At 36.5% G+C, this 20,032-nt stretch overlaps 1 protein-coding gene across 1 annotated transcript; it reads left to right on the top strand.

The window, feature by feature from the left end:
• The first annotated feature begins 10,424 nt into the window (after positions 1 to 10,424).
• On the top strand, positions 10,425 to 18,164 carry LOC129572817 (uncharacterized). Its single transcript, XM_055452918.1, has 2 exons — positions 10,425 to 14,502; positions 17,848 to 18,164. Exons 1-2 carry the CDS (start codon positions 11,343 to 11,345, stop codon positions 18,162 to 18,164), a joined length of 3,477 nt encoding a protein of 1,158 aa, XP_055308893.1. The 5' UTR covers positions 10,425 to 11,342.
• Positions 18,165 to 20,032: the final 1,868 nt, after the last annotated feature.

Below are 20,032 nucleotides of genomic sequence, written 5' to 3'. Positions count from 1 at the left end.
ATCTTTAGGTAGTTAGTGTGGCGCAAGGTACGAATGCTCTCACCTACTGCTATATCATTGCGAACAGTAGGACAGTTTGCGTATCCATTCACGATATCGTAAGTAAATACAATTGATGCATTTACTCTCCTTCTTTCTAAAGAAGTCATATTCAGGGCTTCGAGTCGCTTGTTGTATTCGGTGATATTATACCCGTTGGCCACTGATCGATACTCTCTTCTGGCAAACTGAGTAAATTTCCTCAAAACACTCTCGATTTTGTCGATATGTACGGCATAAGTTGGTAGCCATACGACGTTACAGTACTCGAGATGAGACTGAACCAATGCGTAATATAGTGTTTTTAGCGTCTGAACATCGGTGATGTCGTAGCAAAATCTCCTGATAAAACCAAGGGCAGCCGTTGCTTTCGATGTAATTGCGTCGATGTGCTTGACAAAACTGAGCTTCTGGTCAATGATGACGCCGAGATCCTTGTGGTCCGAAACGCGCTTGAAGGTAAAATCACCATATTTGTAATTAGTATCGATGATATCCTTCCTTTTCGTGGTGATTGTAAGGACGGCGCATTTGTCAAGGTTCAGGTGCAAATTGTTTACGTCGCACCAAACCTTTAGTTTGTCGATGGCCCTCTGTAGCACTGCAGCATCGATGCTCGAGTGGATGATTTTGGCGATTTTTACATCATCGGCGAATAAGGAAATGAACACGTCGTCCATTTCGTCCACTATGTCATTCATGAACAACAAAAATAGTGTGGGTCCGAGATGACTTCTCTGTGGTACGCCAGATGATACGCTGAATTCGTTCGAGTCGCTGTTTCCATACTTGACGAATTGCGTTCTGTTTGAGTCAAACGTCAGCGTTTGGTTAAGATATCTATCTTAGATAAGATATTAAGATAAGATAAGATAGATAGTATCTATTATCTTATCTAGATAATTTTTCAAAAATGTCGAAAATCTTATCTATTATCTTTTCAGTTTTTTTTTCGACTATCTATCTGTCGTTTTTTAGATAAAAATTAAGATATTCATCAAGTAATTTTATCAGAGATTTGATCGATACCAAATGATGATTCACACTACAGATTTGTCCTACTTGTTGAAAAAATATACACATTCCATTTATAGAAGAAACTACACTTCAAAATCAGGGTAAATCACATAAATCTTCCAACTGAAATTTTTTGTTGATTGGGATATTTTTCAAAAATTAAAGTTTTTAAATTAAAGGCCAAATTTCGTGCATTTTTCACAGAACAAAAAAAAATTTGAAACAAATTCATCAAATTGACATCTGAATAAAGAATGATATATTTCTAAAAAGATTATCTTAAGATAGCTCAAAGATATCTATCTTTTTCGGAAAAAAGATAAAAAAAAGATAAATATAAAAAAGATATCTAGATAGATTTGGACATTTTTGAGATTATCTCGTTTTTATCTAGATATTTTTTCTGGGACAGAACCAAACGCTGTGTTTGACAGGTATGATTCAATCCAAGCAAGAAGATTGTCTGGTAGATTGAACGATCTGAGTTTCAGAATCAATCTCTTGTGGTTAACTCTGTCAAACGCTTTACTGAAATCCGTGTAGAGAACGTCCACTTGCGCACCTGAATTTATGCCTCTCTGGGCATAGTAGGTAAATTCGGTGAGATTAGATGCAGTGGATCTGGACTTCATGAAGCCGTGTTGTTTTTTGGTGATTTTGTCCTGTATCAGTGACAGAAGTTTGACGTTCACCAAATGCTCAAAGAACTTCGCCACAGTTTGGAGCTTTGCAATGCAACGATAATTTTCAATCTTTGATCTCGCCCCCTTTTTGAAGATGGGTGATACACTCGAGCGCTTCCATTTGTCAGGAAATTGGCCAGTTACCAATGATTCGTTGAAAATCTCAGTGAGTGGAGCTGCCAAATGACTCGCACAGTTTTTCAATATCAACGGGTGCATACCATCGGGACCCGTACCTTTCTTTGTGTTCACGGCTTGTAGCTCTTCAAGCACAAAATTGATGTCGAGCTGGAAATCCTCAGTTTGCTGTGACTCATCGGTAGGCGATTGTTGAACGCCTTGAGACGTTGAGTCATCGTAGTTACTACTGAAGAAATTAGCAAACAGGTTGGCCTGTTCAGTTTCGTTTATTGTGCGCACATCATCAAGTTGCATGACTTTTGGTTTGTTGTCAGTACTCTTCTTCGAGTTTACATATTGCCAAAATCTCGATGCATCATGCTTGAGCGAGGATTTCATTTTCTCCACGTATGTGTTGTACAGTTCCGTGTTCAGTTTATCAAATTCTCGTGATGCCAAAATATACTTCCACTCAAAGTATGGTTTAAAGCCAGACCGTCTGTAACGTTTCCCTGCCTTATTTTTCCTATTTTTCAGTGTTATTAGGAATTTATTTTTCCATGGACACTTTTGTATCGACTTGACGATGTAAGTAGGCACAAATTTAATAATTGCATCGTCCAAAGTGTCGTGTAGCAAATTCACTTTCTCAGTGATTGTCCTTCCATGAAATAATGCGGTGAAGTTTATGCTTGCTAGGTGTTCATTCATACCTGCGTAGTTGGCCCGCTTGAAATTGAAAGCCTTTGTAGTGATATTGGCTTCGGTTGTGTCGTTTCCATGCCATTCAAATGTGGCCAAAATCGGTGGATGATGACTTTCAATTTTTTTCTTTAGTGCGTTGGCCTTATCAACACGTTCAATTGTGATGTTGGTGAAATCATTTGTAAAAAACAAATCCAATAGGCGACCCTTTGACTCATTTCGTACATGATTCACCTGATGGACTCCCATGCTCATGAGTCCCTGGATAAAAGTGGCCGTTGATTCTGGTTGAAATTTTGTTGGAATTAAAATGTTGTCATTGTCGCTATCGATTGACCATTCCACATGCGGCATATTAAAATCACCAACAAAAATTAGAACATCTTCTGGATCAGATGCTATTTGATGCATGGCCTCTAAGTGTGAGTCGTAAATTGATTGCGGTGAATTTGGTGGAATGTATGCACAATAGATGTAGATAACGTGTGATTTGGTACTGGCTTTCACACAAACATATTCCAAATCGTCAGCACCGGCAATTTTAATCTCTTCACTGGAGAATTTTTCGTTTTTAGTCGCAATTAGTACCCCACCGCCACGTTGAAATAGTCTGTCCCTACGAAAAACGGAATACGAATCGTCAAAAAATTCAGCATCATAAATATCTTTTCTGAGCCACGTCTCAGTCAGAATTATCGTATCGTAATCGTAGGAAGAGGCGCCACAATAGAAGCGCTCTTCTTCGGGACAAATACTAAAACAGTTTTGATAGTAAATTTTTGTGAAGAAAGCGCAATCATCCGATGTGGCATGATTTACTACCATCTGTTGTGATAGCCTTGTTGATTTCCTGCGCAGTGATCGTTGAAGCAGGAGCGATGGTAATTCGGCTTCACTTGCGAGCAACAGCTCTTCTGGCACAGATTTGTACGTGCTTGCCGGCGTTTCCTTTGTGGATGCTGGTTCTTGGTGTGTCTCCAATCTGTTTGCTGGGCGTACGCTTTGCCAATCCCGTTTTTTGGCTTGGAGCTATCGATTGTTTTGTTTTTTTTCGTAGTTGGATTCGATTTCTTGGGTTGCTTTTTGGTGCCAATCAAGTGATTTGGCTTCGTCCGGACATGAGAAGCGGATTTTCGGCCAATTTTAGGGGCAACCTTTGACACGAATTCTTTTGCGGTAACGCCAGTTGGCCAAACACTACTGAACAAATCAACATACTCAGCTGGCACATCCAGTTTGAACGAGACGAAAGTTGGGTTTGGCACCTTTTTTATGTTTGGTCTCAGACTGGTGCAGGTCACGTTGTCAGTGAAAGGACGGGTGCTTTCGATCGCCTTCAAGTGACCAGCAATAACTGAAATATCAGTCACCGGGTTGAATGGACTGATGTGCAATGACCGCAAAGTTTGTTTTTTCCCACTGGCTTTTTCGGGGACAATACCAGTCGAATTCGTCGGGACAACAAAATCACACAAATCAACTGGATTTTTATTTTCGGAGATCACATCATCAATTCTTCGTCGTTTCAAACCCCCGCGTGGACCCGTATTTACATTGAAATTTGTGAGCGGCGAAGAAAAATCAGTGTGTTGAGTTTGTTGTCGTTGTTGACACAAAATACCATCGTTTTGTGCTTGTGTTGATGAGCCACCAGTCGATTGGAGTTCACTCGTATCCATATCAACTTTATGTTGATCGTCAGTTGATGCGGATGGCATGGTGGTGAAATCCAAGTTTAGTCCATCCAGCATTTTCATTATCGGGACAAGCTTTGTTTTGATGTCAGCAAGTTGTTTTTTCAGTTCAATGCATTCTGTGCACGTCATTATGTAAGGTTATGATAGCTACGTAAACACGGGAAAAAAAATTACACAGAAAAAGACAGCAAAAAACTGATTTGCAAACAAAACTTGATAAAATATTAATGAAACAGGTCTTAACGAACAGATTAATACATAGCTCAATATTGATATACGATCAAATATAATATAAAATTAAATAAAACTGAAGACCAAATGAGTATTGAAAAAAATAAACATGTTTCGGTGACAGCTGTCGAAAAAAAAACGTCCAGTCGTTTGGAAATTATGAGTTCGTGGAAAAGCCGCATTTTCCGATTTTCCCGACTATCCAACTTCCAAACGACTGGAAATATTGGAAAAGTATCTTCTAAAAAGTTGTGGATCTTATCAAAATGAACAATATTGCGGAACACTTCATCCCCAAAAATACACCGGGGTGACTTTTAGACCTGAAGGGTGGTTTTTTGGGGATGATTTGTTCGGCAAAGGTTTTAATTTCGACTAGATATACAACATTGTCGAAGACACTTTCTAACTTCAATGTGCTTGAGAAAACTAAGCTTCTGGTCAATGATGACGCCGAGATCTTTGTGGTCCAATACGCATCATCCGCCCGCTGTAACACCTCCGCATCCGTGCTCGAGTTGATGATTTTGGCGATTTTTACATCATCGGCGAACATGGAAATGAACACGTCGTCCATTTCGTCCACTATGTCATTGATGAATAACAAAAATAGGGTGAATTGAGTAACGAATTGAGTTCGATTTGACAGGTATGATTCGATCCAAGCAAGAAGATTTTCTGGCAGGTTGACGGATCTGAGTTTCAGAATCAATCTCTTGTGGTTTACTCTGTCAAACGCTTTACTGAAGTCCGTGTAGAGAACGTCTACTTGCGCACCTGAATTTATGCCTCTCTGGGCATAGTAGATAAATTCGGTGAGATTAGATGCAGTAGATCTGGACTTCATGAAGCCGTGTTGCTTTTTGGTGATTTTGTCCTGTACCAGAGACAAAAGTTTGACGTTCACCAAATGCTCGAAGAACTTCGCCACAGTTTGGAGCTTAGCAATGCAACAGTAGTTCTCTATCTTCGATCTCGCCCCCTTTTTGAAAATGGGAGATACACTCGAGCGTTGTACAAACGCTCAAAACGTTGTATTACGCATTGGTTCAGTCTCATCTCGAGTACTGTAACGTCGTATGGCTACCAACTTATGCCGTACATATCAACAAGATCGAGAGTGTTTTGAGGAAATTTACTCAGTTTGCCAGTTTAGTGGGTCGGCTGTGCATTTGACTGATGCATCTGTATTATCGTAATTCCTAATATGGTTTTTACCGTTGTTTCATTTTACCGTTTTGTTTACATGCTCATTTAAATCGATTACGCAGTAGGACAATATGTTTGTGCAGTTAGAATAAGCACACACATTATGTTAATGCAGTTGAGCTTGAAATAATGTAAACAAACAAGCGAGCTTCCTCGCGAGTATGTTATATGCGTAACGGGCTACAAGCATAACAGCCAAATGCACATGCGCTCACCGCTACATGTTTCTATTTATAGATCACGCGTAATACACACATGTGCGAGTTAAGTCGGGAAAGTACATGAATGCGCGATGTTTATACGCGTACGTACATGTTAGGACATGATTAGCGGCAAAGTTATGAAATCGTTTAATCTAAAAATAGATTATGATTTAAAATAGAATAATCTAAAAATAGAACACGAATACTTAGACATTTTTTCATGTATTAGTACGTGTATTACGAATAGAAAAATCCTATATAAGTAGAATAAGTTGCACTGTAATCTTTGGCTTATGCTCAGTGTTGATTCAGTGCTCTAGTTAATAATAGTGAATACTCGTGCTCAAAAGTGTTAATTATAAGAAGTGTTAGAAAATAAGAAGTGAAGTGTTAGTAAATAAGAATTGAAATTAAAAAAGAACTTAGAGCAAATCGTGTTGCGTTTCATTTGTGAAACTAACATTTATTTTAAGAAGTGTTCAGTGAATTAATACTTAGAATAATTTGTGTTGTGCGCGTATAACTCACTCGATTCAATTCAATCTTGCTTTCATCTCAGACTTAGAATTATTTTCATAAAAAACCCACTCGAACTTGGCACATTGTACTTGGTTTTATTGTTCTATAGAAATAATAAGATAAAACCATTATAAAACTGGCGCTGCGTTCAAAAGTTCTGGCAGAGAAAACGACGAATTATAAAAAGAGAAATATTCATTTTTTCGTCAATTAACAATTTTGTCGAGAAATTTGGTGTTTTTCTGTAGTTCAAGACTCTGTCTTCGGTGAAAAATAAAGAAAAATCGCAGTGAAATCCTTAAATAATATTTTACTGAGCAAGTAAAATCGACGAAAATCCAGAACTCATCGAGCAAAAATAAAATCCAGTTATTACATGTGTAAAAGCCGTAAAAACAAGAAAAAATTGAAAAGTTTTGGTCTGATTTTTGAGTAAAACGATTGAAATTTTCTGTGAATTCCACGGTTGAAATTGAAAAGTGAAAACAAAGTGAATAAAATAAATACACGAATAAAAGTGAACAAATAAATAAAATCATTCGGTTAAGAAATAAATCTATCAAAAATTAAGTAAATTTTGGAAATAAAACAAGTGAAAAGTGTTAAAATTAAATTGTGAAAGTGAATAAAAGAGCATTAAATTGTGTAAATATCGTTTTACGAAGAGCACAGAAATCAAATTTTGAGCAAGTTCAGCGTTTCCGATTAATTTTTAAACAAAAAATTGTGAAGTTTTTGAAAGAATTTGAAGTATTTGAAAAAGTGAAAAGTGTTAAAGAACAAAAGTGATTGGAATAATAAAAGCGAGTAGCTAAAAATTGGGGAAAATCCAACGGAAACGAGCTGAAATCTGGAAATAAAAAAGAGGAAATAACGGAAAAATATCAGCGGTAGGCGATTCATTTTGTATGAATTGCGCATTCTTTTTACGGATAAAATCTTCATTTTTTGAAGCGGCTAAAATCAACGAGATCAATAGAATAGAATCAATAAAAATAAGAAACTTTTGGCATTAGATACAACAAAAAACCAAATAAACAGTGAGTAAACCTTAATTTGTTCTCTTTTCTCCGAAATAAGATATACTTGGTAAAAAGCAGATAAAAAATTGAAAATAGACTTCATATGATTTTTTCTTGCATAAATGGTACAATTTTGTCATTTGAGGGTAAAAAATATTTAGATAAAATTACTGAATATTGTTAATGGCTGATAGAAAATCGCCTTCGAAACAAACGGAAAAGAGAATAGATGTTTTAAAGCAGGAGCGTGATTTATTAGATAAGCGTCTTGTTAAATTATTCAAAGAAAATAATCCTAATTCGAAAACACGAGAACAAGAAAATAGAGAAAAACAAATTGATAGTATTCAACGTCGTTTAGTGCAGAATTCACACGAATTGAAAAAAGAGACTTATCAATTAAATAGATTGCAGGGAATAGAGAAAAAAGTAATTGGACAGGACAAAGATCTTGTTAGTAGAGAAAAAAGGACATTTGGTGGTTTAGAATATTTCATAAATTTATCTTCCGAGGAAATGAAAAATCCATTATTTGAGTCTCCTCTAGAGTGGTCCAAAAAAAAAAGTTGTCCCTCATCCGGAATGTTCAACCAGTTTCGAAAAATATACCTAAAAAAAATAGGTTTTGTCTAAAAAAACGACATGGGTACCATACAAAATCATGAGGCAAGAATTATATGAAATTTTTCATGACAGCGATTTCGGAAGCCATTTTGGATCGCAACATTTCGACTAATTCCATTATTCCAACCAAATTTCGACAAAAAGTGTTGATGGGGTTTTGTTTGGCTTGTCAATATCTACAACTTTTACCAAGACATCAGCCCTTGAAAAGGCCTTCTGGGCCAGTTACAGTGTAAAATGACCGAAAAAATGGCAATGTATAGGGGAGTATGTTCATTTTTGGTGGGTCCTCGCGGTTTTTCACGGTTTCCGCGGAACTGATAAGAGATAACAACATGGTGTCTTCGGCAAAGTTGTGGTACTCGAGATCTTCTATAACATTGCTGAAAACAGTTATCTCTTATCTCTTATCAGTTCCGCGAAAAGCGCGAAAAATGGTAAGAAAAAAAAAGTTCCATATAAAATTTGCTTTTTCATGTGCGCGATTTGCGCGCAACTGATAAGAGATAAGAGATAACTGTCTTCAGTCAAGTTATAGAGGACCTCGAGTACTACAACTTTGCCCAAGACACCATGTTGTTATCTCCTATCAGTTGCGCGAAAACCGTGAAGACCGCGGAGGCTAGACGGTACTAGAACATACTCTCCTTTAATGCCAACAGAATCATCAGAAAACATACTCCTCTTTTTCTCAAAATAAGTCGACAAAAAATACTTACTCCACTCTCGATCTCACCCATAGATGTGTGAATCAATCGGCACTAAATTCCATCCAAATTGCAATCTGAGAAGTGCCAAATTGTTCATACAGCTTCTGGCTACACGATACGAGTCGAAAACTGAACAAAAGTTTACCACCTGGGGGACCAGTAGAGCAAAAAATGCAAAAAATGCCGAAAAATTGCCATTTTTTCGGTCATTCTACACTGTAACTGGCCCAGAAGGCCTTTTCAAGGGCTGATGTCTTGGTAAAAGTTGTAGATATTGACAAGCCAAACAAAACCCCATCAACACTTTTTGTCGAAATTTGGTTGGAATAATGGAATTAGTCGAAATGTTGCGATCCAAAATGGCTTCCGAAATCGCTGTCATGAAAAATTTCATATAATTCTTGCCTCATGATTTTGTATGGTACCCATGTCGTTTTTTTAGACAAAACCTATTTTTTTGAGGTATATTTTTCGAATCTGGTTGAACATTCCGGATGAGGGACAACTTTTTTTTTTGGACCACTCTAGTCTCCTCCAATAGATAAAATTCCAAAAACTGAAACAGAAGTAGCCAGTGTTGCAAGTTCACTTGCTCAAATATTGGTTGAAAACCCAGTGCCAATTACGGCAACGGAAACAATAATAACAGCTACTTCTAGTGCGCAAACAGACGTGCCTTCTTCACTTCGGGGTTGTCGATGCATCAAATTAAATGTTTATTATTTTGGCAACTTTAGTGCATCAACATAATATTTTATCGTCAGCATGTCCATGAATAACAGTTTAAATTGCACGATTTCAATTGTATTTAGATTAAAGTGCACGTCTTGTAGTTTTCAATTGTATTTAGATTAAAGTGCACGTCTTGTTTATATTTTAATGAACATGTCAATTCTAAATGAATATAAAAGCGGTAGATTTAGTTAATAAGAGCAGTTGATTTTGTGATGAGCAAGTGTAATAAAGCTAAAACCTTAATTCAATTAAAATTACTGTTTCATTTAAGTAATACTTGAGTGAACATTTTGGTCCTTCGAAAAGACTTAGAATACAAGCAAGTACTCGACATAGAGTAAAATTTAACGACAAAGTTAAAATCAATTTAAACTGATCAGTAAAAATTCAAGCAAGTTAACTCGACAAAGAGTGATTTTTTTCTCGGCAAAGAGAAGATTTTTTTTGAAGTAAAAATTCAAGCAAGTTAACTCGACAAAGAGTGATTTTTTCTCGGCAAAGAGAAGATTTTTTTGAAATAAAATCCAAGCAATTGAGCTCAACAAACAGTGATTTTCTCGACAAAAGAGAATATTTTTTTTGAAGTAATACAAGTTGATACGACCAAAAATTACATTTTTCATCTCAGCGAAAGAGAAAGTGTAAAAATCTGCAGAAAATGAATAACAAAGACGAATTAGTAGCAAAGCAGTCCCAATTGGCTGACGACATAAAAAAAGTGCATATTGCATACAAGAAAGAGCCAAAAGGTCGACTAAAAAAACGCGACCGATTAATCCACTGGGGAACCAAGATGCAAGATTTATGGGACCTCTATAGAGCAACTAGTGAAGAGCTGACAAATTTAGAAGGCGAAGAAGGTGGAATTTCTATGGAGCAGCAGTTCAACCAGGCTAAGTTGTACTACGATGATCTCTGCGCGAATGTACAGCTTAAATTGGGCGAGCCAATACAAAAGGTCAGCGCAAACAAAGCAATAAACGACAACGATGCTGAAAATCAAGTAAACCACGAAGAAAGCGATGATAATGACAATGGTACGGAGTCTGATTCGAGTAAACACGAAAACGAGAATGACGAACGCTTTATGACACCACCAAAAATGGCGAAAACGCTGTATTCACGGTTTGTAATCCGAAACAAAGTTTTGAAAGACAAATTGGATGACACCGTCGATCGCTTCCTCAACAAAATAAAACTATTCAACAAACAGCTCGATGTTATTGAAGAATACATAAAGAATAATATGCAAACACGAGCACAATTGACAATCAAAGACATTGAACCAAATCGCAAAGATTTGTCTGAAAATATGGAAGAATTATGCTTTGTAATGGGAGACGAAGCAACTGACTATGAAAATATATTTGACGCGGCACTTATGAGATATCGTCAATTGTTAGAAGAAACAAGCAATTAAAAAAAGGAATCTACGTCGGGTCAACTGAAATTGAAACCAATTGAAATACCATTCTTCAATGGGTCAAGAAAAATGTGGCCAACGTACAGCGGCTTGTTCAAGTCAATGGTAATGGAGAACAAAACATTGACAGAATGCCAAAAAATGCAGTATCTAAAAACTACAGTGAAGGGTGAAGCTGCAAACTTAATCGTAAATATGGGCATCATGGATAATAAGCTAGAGGCTGCATGGAAAATATTAACAGAACGTTTTGAAGATAAACGTGCGATAAGAGAAGCTCACTTGGAATTATTGTTAAAAATTCCAGACATGCGATTTGAATCATCAAATGAGCTTATTAAATAATATGACAAAAGTAAAGAATGCGTCGAACTACTAAATGAAATCTCTGCAGAGCAAATTTTGATGTATTTACTAATGAAAAAATTACCGACAGAAACACGTAAGATTTACGAACAGTCGCGTGAAGATCCAGATGAAGATAAAAAATTATCAGAATTCTTCGAATTTCTTCATAAAAGGTGCAAAGTATTACAAGCAGTAGAAGTTAATAGCAGAAGTAGTGAAAAACAAGTGAAAGAAAAATGTCCAAATTGCAATGAGAATCATGCGATTTTTATGTGTGTAAAATTTAAAGCTCTATCAGTGAATGAACGTCGCGAGATAGTCAAACAAAAATCGCCCTGTTTACTATGCCTTAGGGGTACACCAAAACATACGGCTCTGGAATGCAAGTTTAAGAAAATGTGCCCACAGTGTGATAAGCGTCACAACGGTTTATTACATATGGACAATGAAAAATCAGACAAACATGAAAAAAAATACGAGAAATTCGCGCATCATTCAAAAGATCAACAAAAAAAATCATATGTGGCAACAACAGAGCACAAATCGGTAATTTGTGAAACAACACATGATGAAAATAACATGAACACTTTACTCGCAACAGCCTTGATTCGGATCAGAATGATGTGCGGTTGGTCCGAAACTATACGTGTTTTAATTGACCAAGGCTCAATGACATCGTTCATTAGCGAAAAAATAGTGAAACGATTGAAATTAAATATAAAGAAAAATAACATAAACATCAGTGGCATTGCCGGCAGTGTTGAATCAGCGAAAGGCACGGTGGCAATTGAAATCGGATCCAGATACCCGACGTCTTTCTGCACTAAACTCACGGCAATTGTATTGAAAAAGCTTACTACAATGTTACCAAACAATGACTTTGATAATTCGTTCATAGACACAGATGAATTAGTGATGGCCGATCCAAACTTCCACAAATCAGAGAAAATTGACATGATTCTTGGTGCCAATGTTTACAGTGAAATAATTTTATCCGGTATGATAAAAGCAAGTGATAAATCTTTTGTATTACAAGAAACTGAGCTGGGGTGGATTATTTCAGGGCCAGTAAACAAACAAAGAAATGAGTTCAATGAAGCACTTTGTATGACCTGTACTGTGAACGAAATGGACGAAAAGCTACAGAAATTTTGGGAAATGGAGGAAATTTCCGAGGAAGAAATGCTAACTCCCGACGAGCAAAGTTGTGTTGATTATTTCAACAACTCAATAAGAAGGGATGTTGATGGAGCTTATATCGCGTCGTTGCCGTTTAGAGGCGATCCAGCCACGATGTTGGGTGATTCACGAAGAATGGCAATGGCTCGATTATTCCAAATGGAGAAAAAATTTGAAAAAGATAAAACATTGAAAGAAGCATACACAGCATATATTAATGAATCAATTAAGAATGGCTACATGGTCAAATGCGTAAATAATAGAAGCGAACCACACTGTTATTTACCACACCATCCAGTGATGAAAGACAGTACAACAACGAAAGTACGTCCAGTTTTTGACGCGAGCAGAAAAACTTCAAACGGAGTTGCATTGAATGATTTACTCAGACCAGGCCCTAAATTACAAGAGGATCTGTTCAATATTCTAATCCGATTCCGTACACATGCAGTAGCGTTCACGGCAGATATAGAGAAAATGTATTTGCACGTAAAACTAGACGAACAAGATCAGCCGTTTCACAAGATTCTATGGAGAGATAGTGTGGAAAAACCTATTGAAGACTATCAACTCACTACGGTTACATTCGGTGTAAATATCTCGCCTTTCATAGCAGTGGCAACTGTACAGCACCATGCAAAAAACGAAATGGAAAATTTTCCTGAGGCATGCAGTATCATTTTGAATGACTCGTATATGGACGATGTTAGCAGCGGTTGCGACACGGTGGAAGAAGCGATACAAAGAAGAGCAGAAATAACGCATGTACTACAACAAGGAGGTTTCCCACTGAAAAAATGGGCATCAAACTCTGAAGAACTTTTGGAGAGTATTCCAGAAGATGAAATCGAGCTGAAAACAAAGGAACTCGGCGGCTATAAGTATGTGTCAACACTTGGTCTCAAATGGTTCTTTGGGGTCGATAAAATTGGTTTTAAAATGGACATTGAAAGAAATGCATCAAAATATACAAAAAGAGCAATTTTGTCTCAAATCACTACCATTTACGACCCATTGGGACTAATGTCTCCAGTGACAATATATAACAAAATTTTAATGCAAGAAATTTGGAAAGAACAATGTGATTGGGACGAAGAAGTGAGTGAACAAATCGCGACAAAGTGGAATGCATTAAAAGAAGAGTTACCTTTAATCAAAAACATCAAACCAAAGCGTTGGCTAGAGTGTAGCAATACAACAAAAATAGAGTTGCATGGATTTTCGGATGCAAGTGAAGCTGCGATGGGAGCATGTGTTTATATGAAAGTATACAAGGACGGTGAAATCTACGTAAATCTAGTAGCGGCCAAAACAAAGGTGGCGCCAATAAAAAAACTAACGCTACCACGGTTGGAACTTTGTGCGGCTGTTTTGGTCGCGAAATTGATGAACACGGTGAAAAAATCGTTAAAATTGAAAACATTCGGAACACATTTTTACTCAGACAGTGAAATCGTGTTGGCATGGATAAATGGTGACATCAGCAGATGGAAAACATTTGTAGCAAACCGTGTTTCCAGAATACTCGAATACAGCGAAAAACATCAATGGCATTATATCAACACAAAGGCAAACCCAGCTGACTTCGCATCGCGCGGGTTACTACCAACACAACTAATGAACAATACATTATGGTGGCACGGTCCGTCAGTGCTTTTGAATGAAGAAAATTGCACCGAAAACATTTACAAAATTCAGCCATATGACACGGATTTGGAAAAAAAGAAACCAAAAACAAAAATATTCTATGCAACAATCGATACAGATTATATTAGTAAATATTCAACGTTGGATCACACAATAAGAGTTATTGCATTCTGCATGAGATTCATAAAAAAACTGAAAAGCAAAAGAGAGCTGAAAAAAGTGTTGTGTACAAACGACGCGCATGATGCAATAAAAAAACAGGTTCTAGAAACAGAAGAATTATCGGAAGCTAAGATACATCTGATAAAAATATTCCAGAACAAACATTTTGAAAAGGAGATACAAAAATTGCAAGAAAAACAATCACTTCCAAAAGATAGCAAAATTTTAAGTTTAAATCCATTTTTGGATGAAAACAATTTGTTACGAGTTGGAGGACGGCTAGAAAATTCTGAATTCAGCTACAATAAAAAACACCCAATAATCATTCCATATGGATGCCATTTGACTACGCTGATTATACGAGATGCGCACAAAAAAACAATGCATGGAGGAAATCAGTTAACCTTATGTCAAATACGACACGAATATTGGATTACATCGGCGAAGCGCGCAATTAAGACATACATAAACAAATGTGTAGTATGTCACCGTCTCAGAAAGCAAAACGCATGGCAGTTGATGGGGAATCTACCAGCAGCAAGAACGAAAATAGTAGAAAAGGCGTTCACATACACTGGCACAGATTTATGTGGTCCAATTCATTTTCGGATGATGGCAAAAAGAGGAGTGAAAACACAAAAGGGCTACATAGTTATATTCATATGTTTATCAACACGAGCAATCCACATTGAAATTGTAGTAGATCTAACATCAGAAGCATTCATTGCGGCATTTAAAAGATTGGTTGGTCGCCGTGGTAATGTCTTACATTTGTTCTGCGATAATGGTACAAATTTTGTCGGAGCAAATAACATTTTAAAATTGGAAAGCGAAGAAGCAATGAACGATTTCAATATGGACATTAAAGAAAATCTATCAATGATGAATACGAAGTTTCATTTTAATCCTAGTATCAGTCCATGGATGGGTGGAATTTGGGAACGAGGAGTAGGCTCAATAAAACATCATTTAAAACGAACAGTTGGAGATATGGTCCTAACATATGAAGAGCTCTCAACTGTGTTAACTCAGATTGAGACAATTCTAAATTCAAGACCGATATCCCCACTATCTGAGAACCCAGACGATCTCGACATACTTACTCCGGGACATTTTCTGGTTGGCAGTGCGTTAACAGCACCGGTTGAGCCAAATTTGTTGGAAGAAAACATAGGCAGACTATCGAGATGGCAACTGTGTAGCAGAATGAGACAGGAATTTTGGAATAAATGGTCAAACGAATATATTTCAAATCTACAAATCCGGTCAAAATGGAAGGATGAGCAAGAAAATCTAAAAAAGGGAGATATGGTGCTTCTTAAAGAGGATAACACTGCGCCTCTAAATTGGCCATTGGGTCGTGTAGTGAGAGTATATCCGGGAAATGATGGCCTAGTAAGGGTTGTGGATGTTGCGGCAAAAAATAAAACATACAAAAGACCAATAGTAAAATTGGCGAAGTTACCAATTGAGAAAGATATAGCTGAGCATGCACAAGCACTTTTGGAAACGAATAATACAGCGAATACAGCATATCAACATGTCGATTTACATCAAATGAACGACGAGAAAAAAAAAGAAAAAAAAAATAATAAGCTGAATGAAAAATCTACAATAAATAAAACCAGGCATCAACATAAACATAAATATCAGTCTTCAAACAACGCAACGGTCGATAAAAACTCGCAGCAAAAAAAAAACGGCGTGAAACGTAAATCTACAAGTAAAGTATTGTTTTGCGCTTGCGTCGCATTACTAGCGTGTGTTTCACTCATACCACACGCTAGTGCAGATCAACATTACGAAATAACACAATTTAACGAGAAAAAATGTGCTAAATTCAAACGGTGCGAGAATATTTCGGTCATAAATGGAGATTGGAAATTGATTACATACACAGATTTAGATGGATATCACAATGACTTTGAAACGATTGAAAACAACTTTGCAATGTTGGAGAAGCAATGTGAAAAAAGCACCCAATGAAGAAAACGTTACAGTTGTACACATTTTGTGCACAGCTTATGGAAAAATTACATTGGCCGTGCACAAAATGTGTACAACTGTAACGTTTTCCTCATTGGGTAATGGCACCGCTTGTAAACAAATGGTAGATGAAGTCAACAACAAAATGGTGGAAATTCGCACAATGCATAGTTTAATTCGAACGAATCTAAATAAAATAGTGAAAAGAAACGCAGCTTTTTGGTATTCATTACTTGGATCGTTTGTGGGAGTAATAGGAGAAAAAATAATGAAATCATTCACGAGTCCAGACACATCGGAAAAACAAGTGAATGAAATGATAGAAGAACAAATATCGGTTTTAAAACTGGTAAACGATGACATGACCATAATAGAGACCGAAAGCGATGAGCAATATTCCACCATGTATACATTGTTTACAACGCTAGAGTTTCATAACAGGCAAAAGAACATTTTTAATGCATTGAGAGAAAAACAAGTAAAGTTACAACCGGAATGGATCGCACCGTACGTACTAAAACAACAAACTGAAAAAATAAAGAAGAATTTGCCAGCGAATGTGCGTTTAATCACGGAAGAAATACTTGCTATATACAAATTGGCATCGGTGGAAACTGTATTAACACCGGATTCAATCGTAAATATAATCAAAATTTCATTAATCAGCACGAATGAACTGCAATGTGAGAAAGCAACACCCACACCATTCATGCATGAAAGTCAATTTGTAGTCGCTTCTATTGAACGGGAGTTTTGGCACGATGAAGAAACGATATATTTACCAAACAACGAAGAAGAATGTATTGAGCATGAAAACAGACAGTTTTGCAAATTAAATGGTCCACTTCTATTCAAGGAAAAAGCAAATGTGTGCATCTATAATCTTTTCATGAACAAAACAGAGACGAATTGCTCATATACACAGGCAAAAAATGACGAATGGAAAAAAGTAGCATCAAACAAATGGATGTATCATGTGAACGAAGCAAAAAATATCAGTATAATCTGCAACAAAAGCAAAATCGATGCAGTAATAAATGGCACTGGTACAGTAGAGACGAACGAGAATTGCGAAATAATAACAAATAGCCAGAAGTTGATGACAGAAAAACATATCATAACAAATGCAAAGCAACAGACGCAGATACAATTGCATCAAGTGGCGGGAAGCATCACATTTCACAACAATGTGAATAAAATAAAAAAAGACTTGGAATCGCTCACCGGCAGAGACAAACAGCTGATGATGCATCACTGGCATCATTATATCGCTATATATGTAATTTTCTTCCTGTTTGTAATGAGCAGTATATACATTTACAAAGAATTGGTGGCACCATGTCCATAAGATAAACAAAATTTTGATATATATATCATGGTTTAAATTAAATTAATTCATTCATTATTCGATCATCGTTGCTTTACATCGACAATTTTGCAAAATAAAACCAGTCAAAAAACCGTAATTTTAACCAGCGTTAATTCGGTGAAGTGATCATATTAACTGTGTCAATCATGAGCGCAACAAAGTTATTTTATAAAAGAATTGTATTCGTGCCTTACAACAACAAATTATACAAATTCATAGAAAGCATTGAAGAAATAGTGGAAGAAACAATAGAAGTGAAACAAAAACGCAAAAATGATATCAACGGAGACGTGATAGATTTAACAACCGACGAAGAAACCAGAGCAAAAACCCCAATCATCGATTTAACTAAAGACGAGAACGAAACTCCAACAACAAGCCAAATCACAGAACCAGACGGCTATTGGACACCAGGCTACGTTTCACCTTATTATGGCTACACAAATTCACCAGGCGGAGATCGCTATTCAACACCAGATTACATAGTACCATATCAACAGCGTGTCGGCCCCCAAGATGTCGATGCATCAAATTAAATGTTTATTATTTTGGCAACTTTAGTGCATCAACATAATATTTTATCGTCAGCATGTCCATGAATAACAGTTTAAATTGCACGATTTCAATTGTATTTAGATTAAAGTGCACGTCTTGTAGTTTTCAATTGTATTTAGATAAAAGTGCACGTCTTGTTTATATTTTAATGAACATGTCAATTCTAAATGAATATAAAAGCGGTAGATTTAGTTAATAAGAGCAGTTGATTTTGTGATGAGCAAGTGTAATAAAGCTAAAACCTTAATTCAATTAAAATTACTGTTTCATTTAAGTAATACTTGAGTGAACAGGGGTGGAAAAACCACTCCGACGGTTCAGAGTGACATTGGGAAAAATAATCAAAAAGATACAGTTGAAAATTTGCCAGAAGTATCTGGGGCAGACCAAATTTCAAATATCCCTTTTCCATTTTCTACTTCGACTCCAAAACCGGCTCACACGGGGCTAACTACGGCCTTGGGTCCGAGAATTTCGGCTTCACGCCAAAACGAATTTGAATTTCCTCCAAATTACGAGCTTCCCGCTGAACGTAAAGAGCGGCTCGAGAGGCAAAAACGGGAAAAGGAGAAATTTGAAGCACAAATAAAGAAATTTTCAGAAGAGAATTATTATAATACGGAACTTGAAAAACGAGTAGCAACGGGAGCTATTAAGAAACCAAACCCAGTAAAACTTGTTATATACCGCGTGAAAGTCAATTGCTCTCAGATATTTCGGAAGAGAGTGATAATAATAACGATATTCTGAATGCCAATGTTTTTGATGAACAAATAAAACGTCAAAATTTATTTGAAATTGAATCCAATTATACTCCAATTCTGGGTAAATTTGGCGGTTACAACCCAACACCGTCTCGTATGTTGTCAAGAATGAAAAAAGTGAGCAAAGAAAAGCCTATGAACATTGAAAACCGAGAAGAATATTCTAACATACAAAGTAATAGACACGATAATTTCCAAGCAATTCCTGAAAACGTGAATAGAAATGTGCATTTTCAGCCTACAGCAAATGTTATTAATCCTTTTATGGGCAATTCTTATCAATATGATGGGGCCCATATCGGATTACAGCATGATCCATATGTACAGAACGTTTCACGGGGACAGACAAATATTGATGTACCAAATAATGAGCGACAATTTCATCCACAATATAATCCAAAATATAATCCTCAATATGATCCTCAATATCAGAATTTTTTAGCTAATCAAAATTATTCCCAGATGGATCAGGCCAATGAGCCAAGAAAATCGTATTTAAGACGGTTGAACAATTTGAAAAAATTGAACGTAGATTCATTTAAAGAACTTTCTGAATTTATTGATACGGCGGATACATTATTTTGTTCTCGGGCAAATGATGCCGAGGAACGTGAATTTTATGAACAATTAATGATGCAACTTCATGGTGAAGCACGGAAAATAGTCGAAGATATGAATAATTTGAATTGGAATTTTATTAAGAAAAAATTGCTTAGACATTTCTCTTATTTGGCTAATAAAGAGGTGTTGACAAGTCAGATTGAAAATTTACGCCAGGAAAAAGATGAAACAATTTCGGGCTGCATAGAGAGAACAAGAAAACTCTTGAGAGAAAAAAATTCCGTTTATAATCATTTGACGGAAGAACAAAAAGAGGAACACGATAGAATGGCTCGTCGTGCGTTCTTGAGAGGCATCAAGAATAATAATCTAAGAGAAAAGATGCTTTTACGGGGAGCCGACTCCTTGGAAAAAGCTATCGCTAATAACAGGTCGGCTGAAAAGTTTATAAGGTTGACGTCTAGATGGCGCCTCTTGCAAAAATCTACTTAATTATCATAAAGCACCATCCTTCAAATGATTCC

The sequence above is a fragment of the Sitodiplosis mosellana genome, unplaced genomic scaffold (assembly GCF_009176505.1).
Source record: "Sitodiplosis mosellana isolate CC-2019 unplaced genomic scaffold, AAFC_SMos_1.0 Smas_scaffold_5559, whole genome shotgun sequence".
Classification (NCBI taxonomy): Eukaryota; Metazoa; Arthropoda; class Insecta; order Diptera; family Cecidomyiidae; genus Sitodiplosis; species Sitodiplosis mosellana.
The sequence above is the reverse complement of the archived record's forward strand: the minus strand, read 5'-3'. Positions and strand labels throughout refer to the sequence as shown.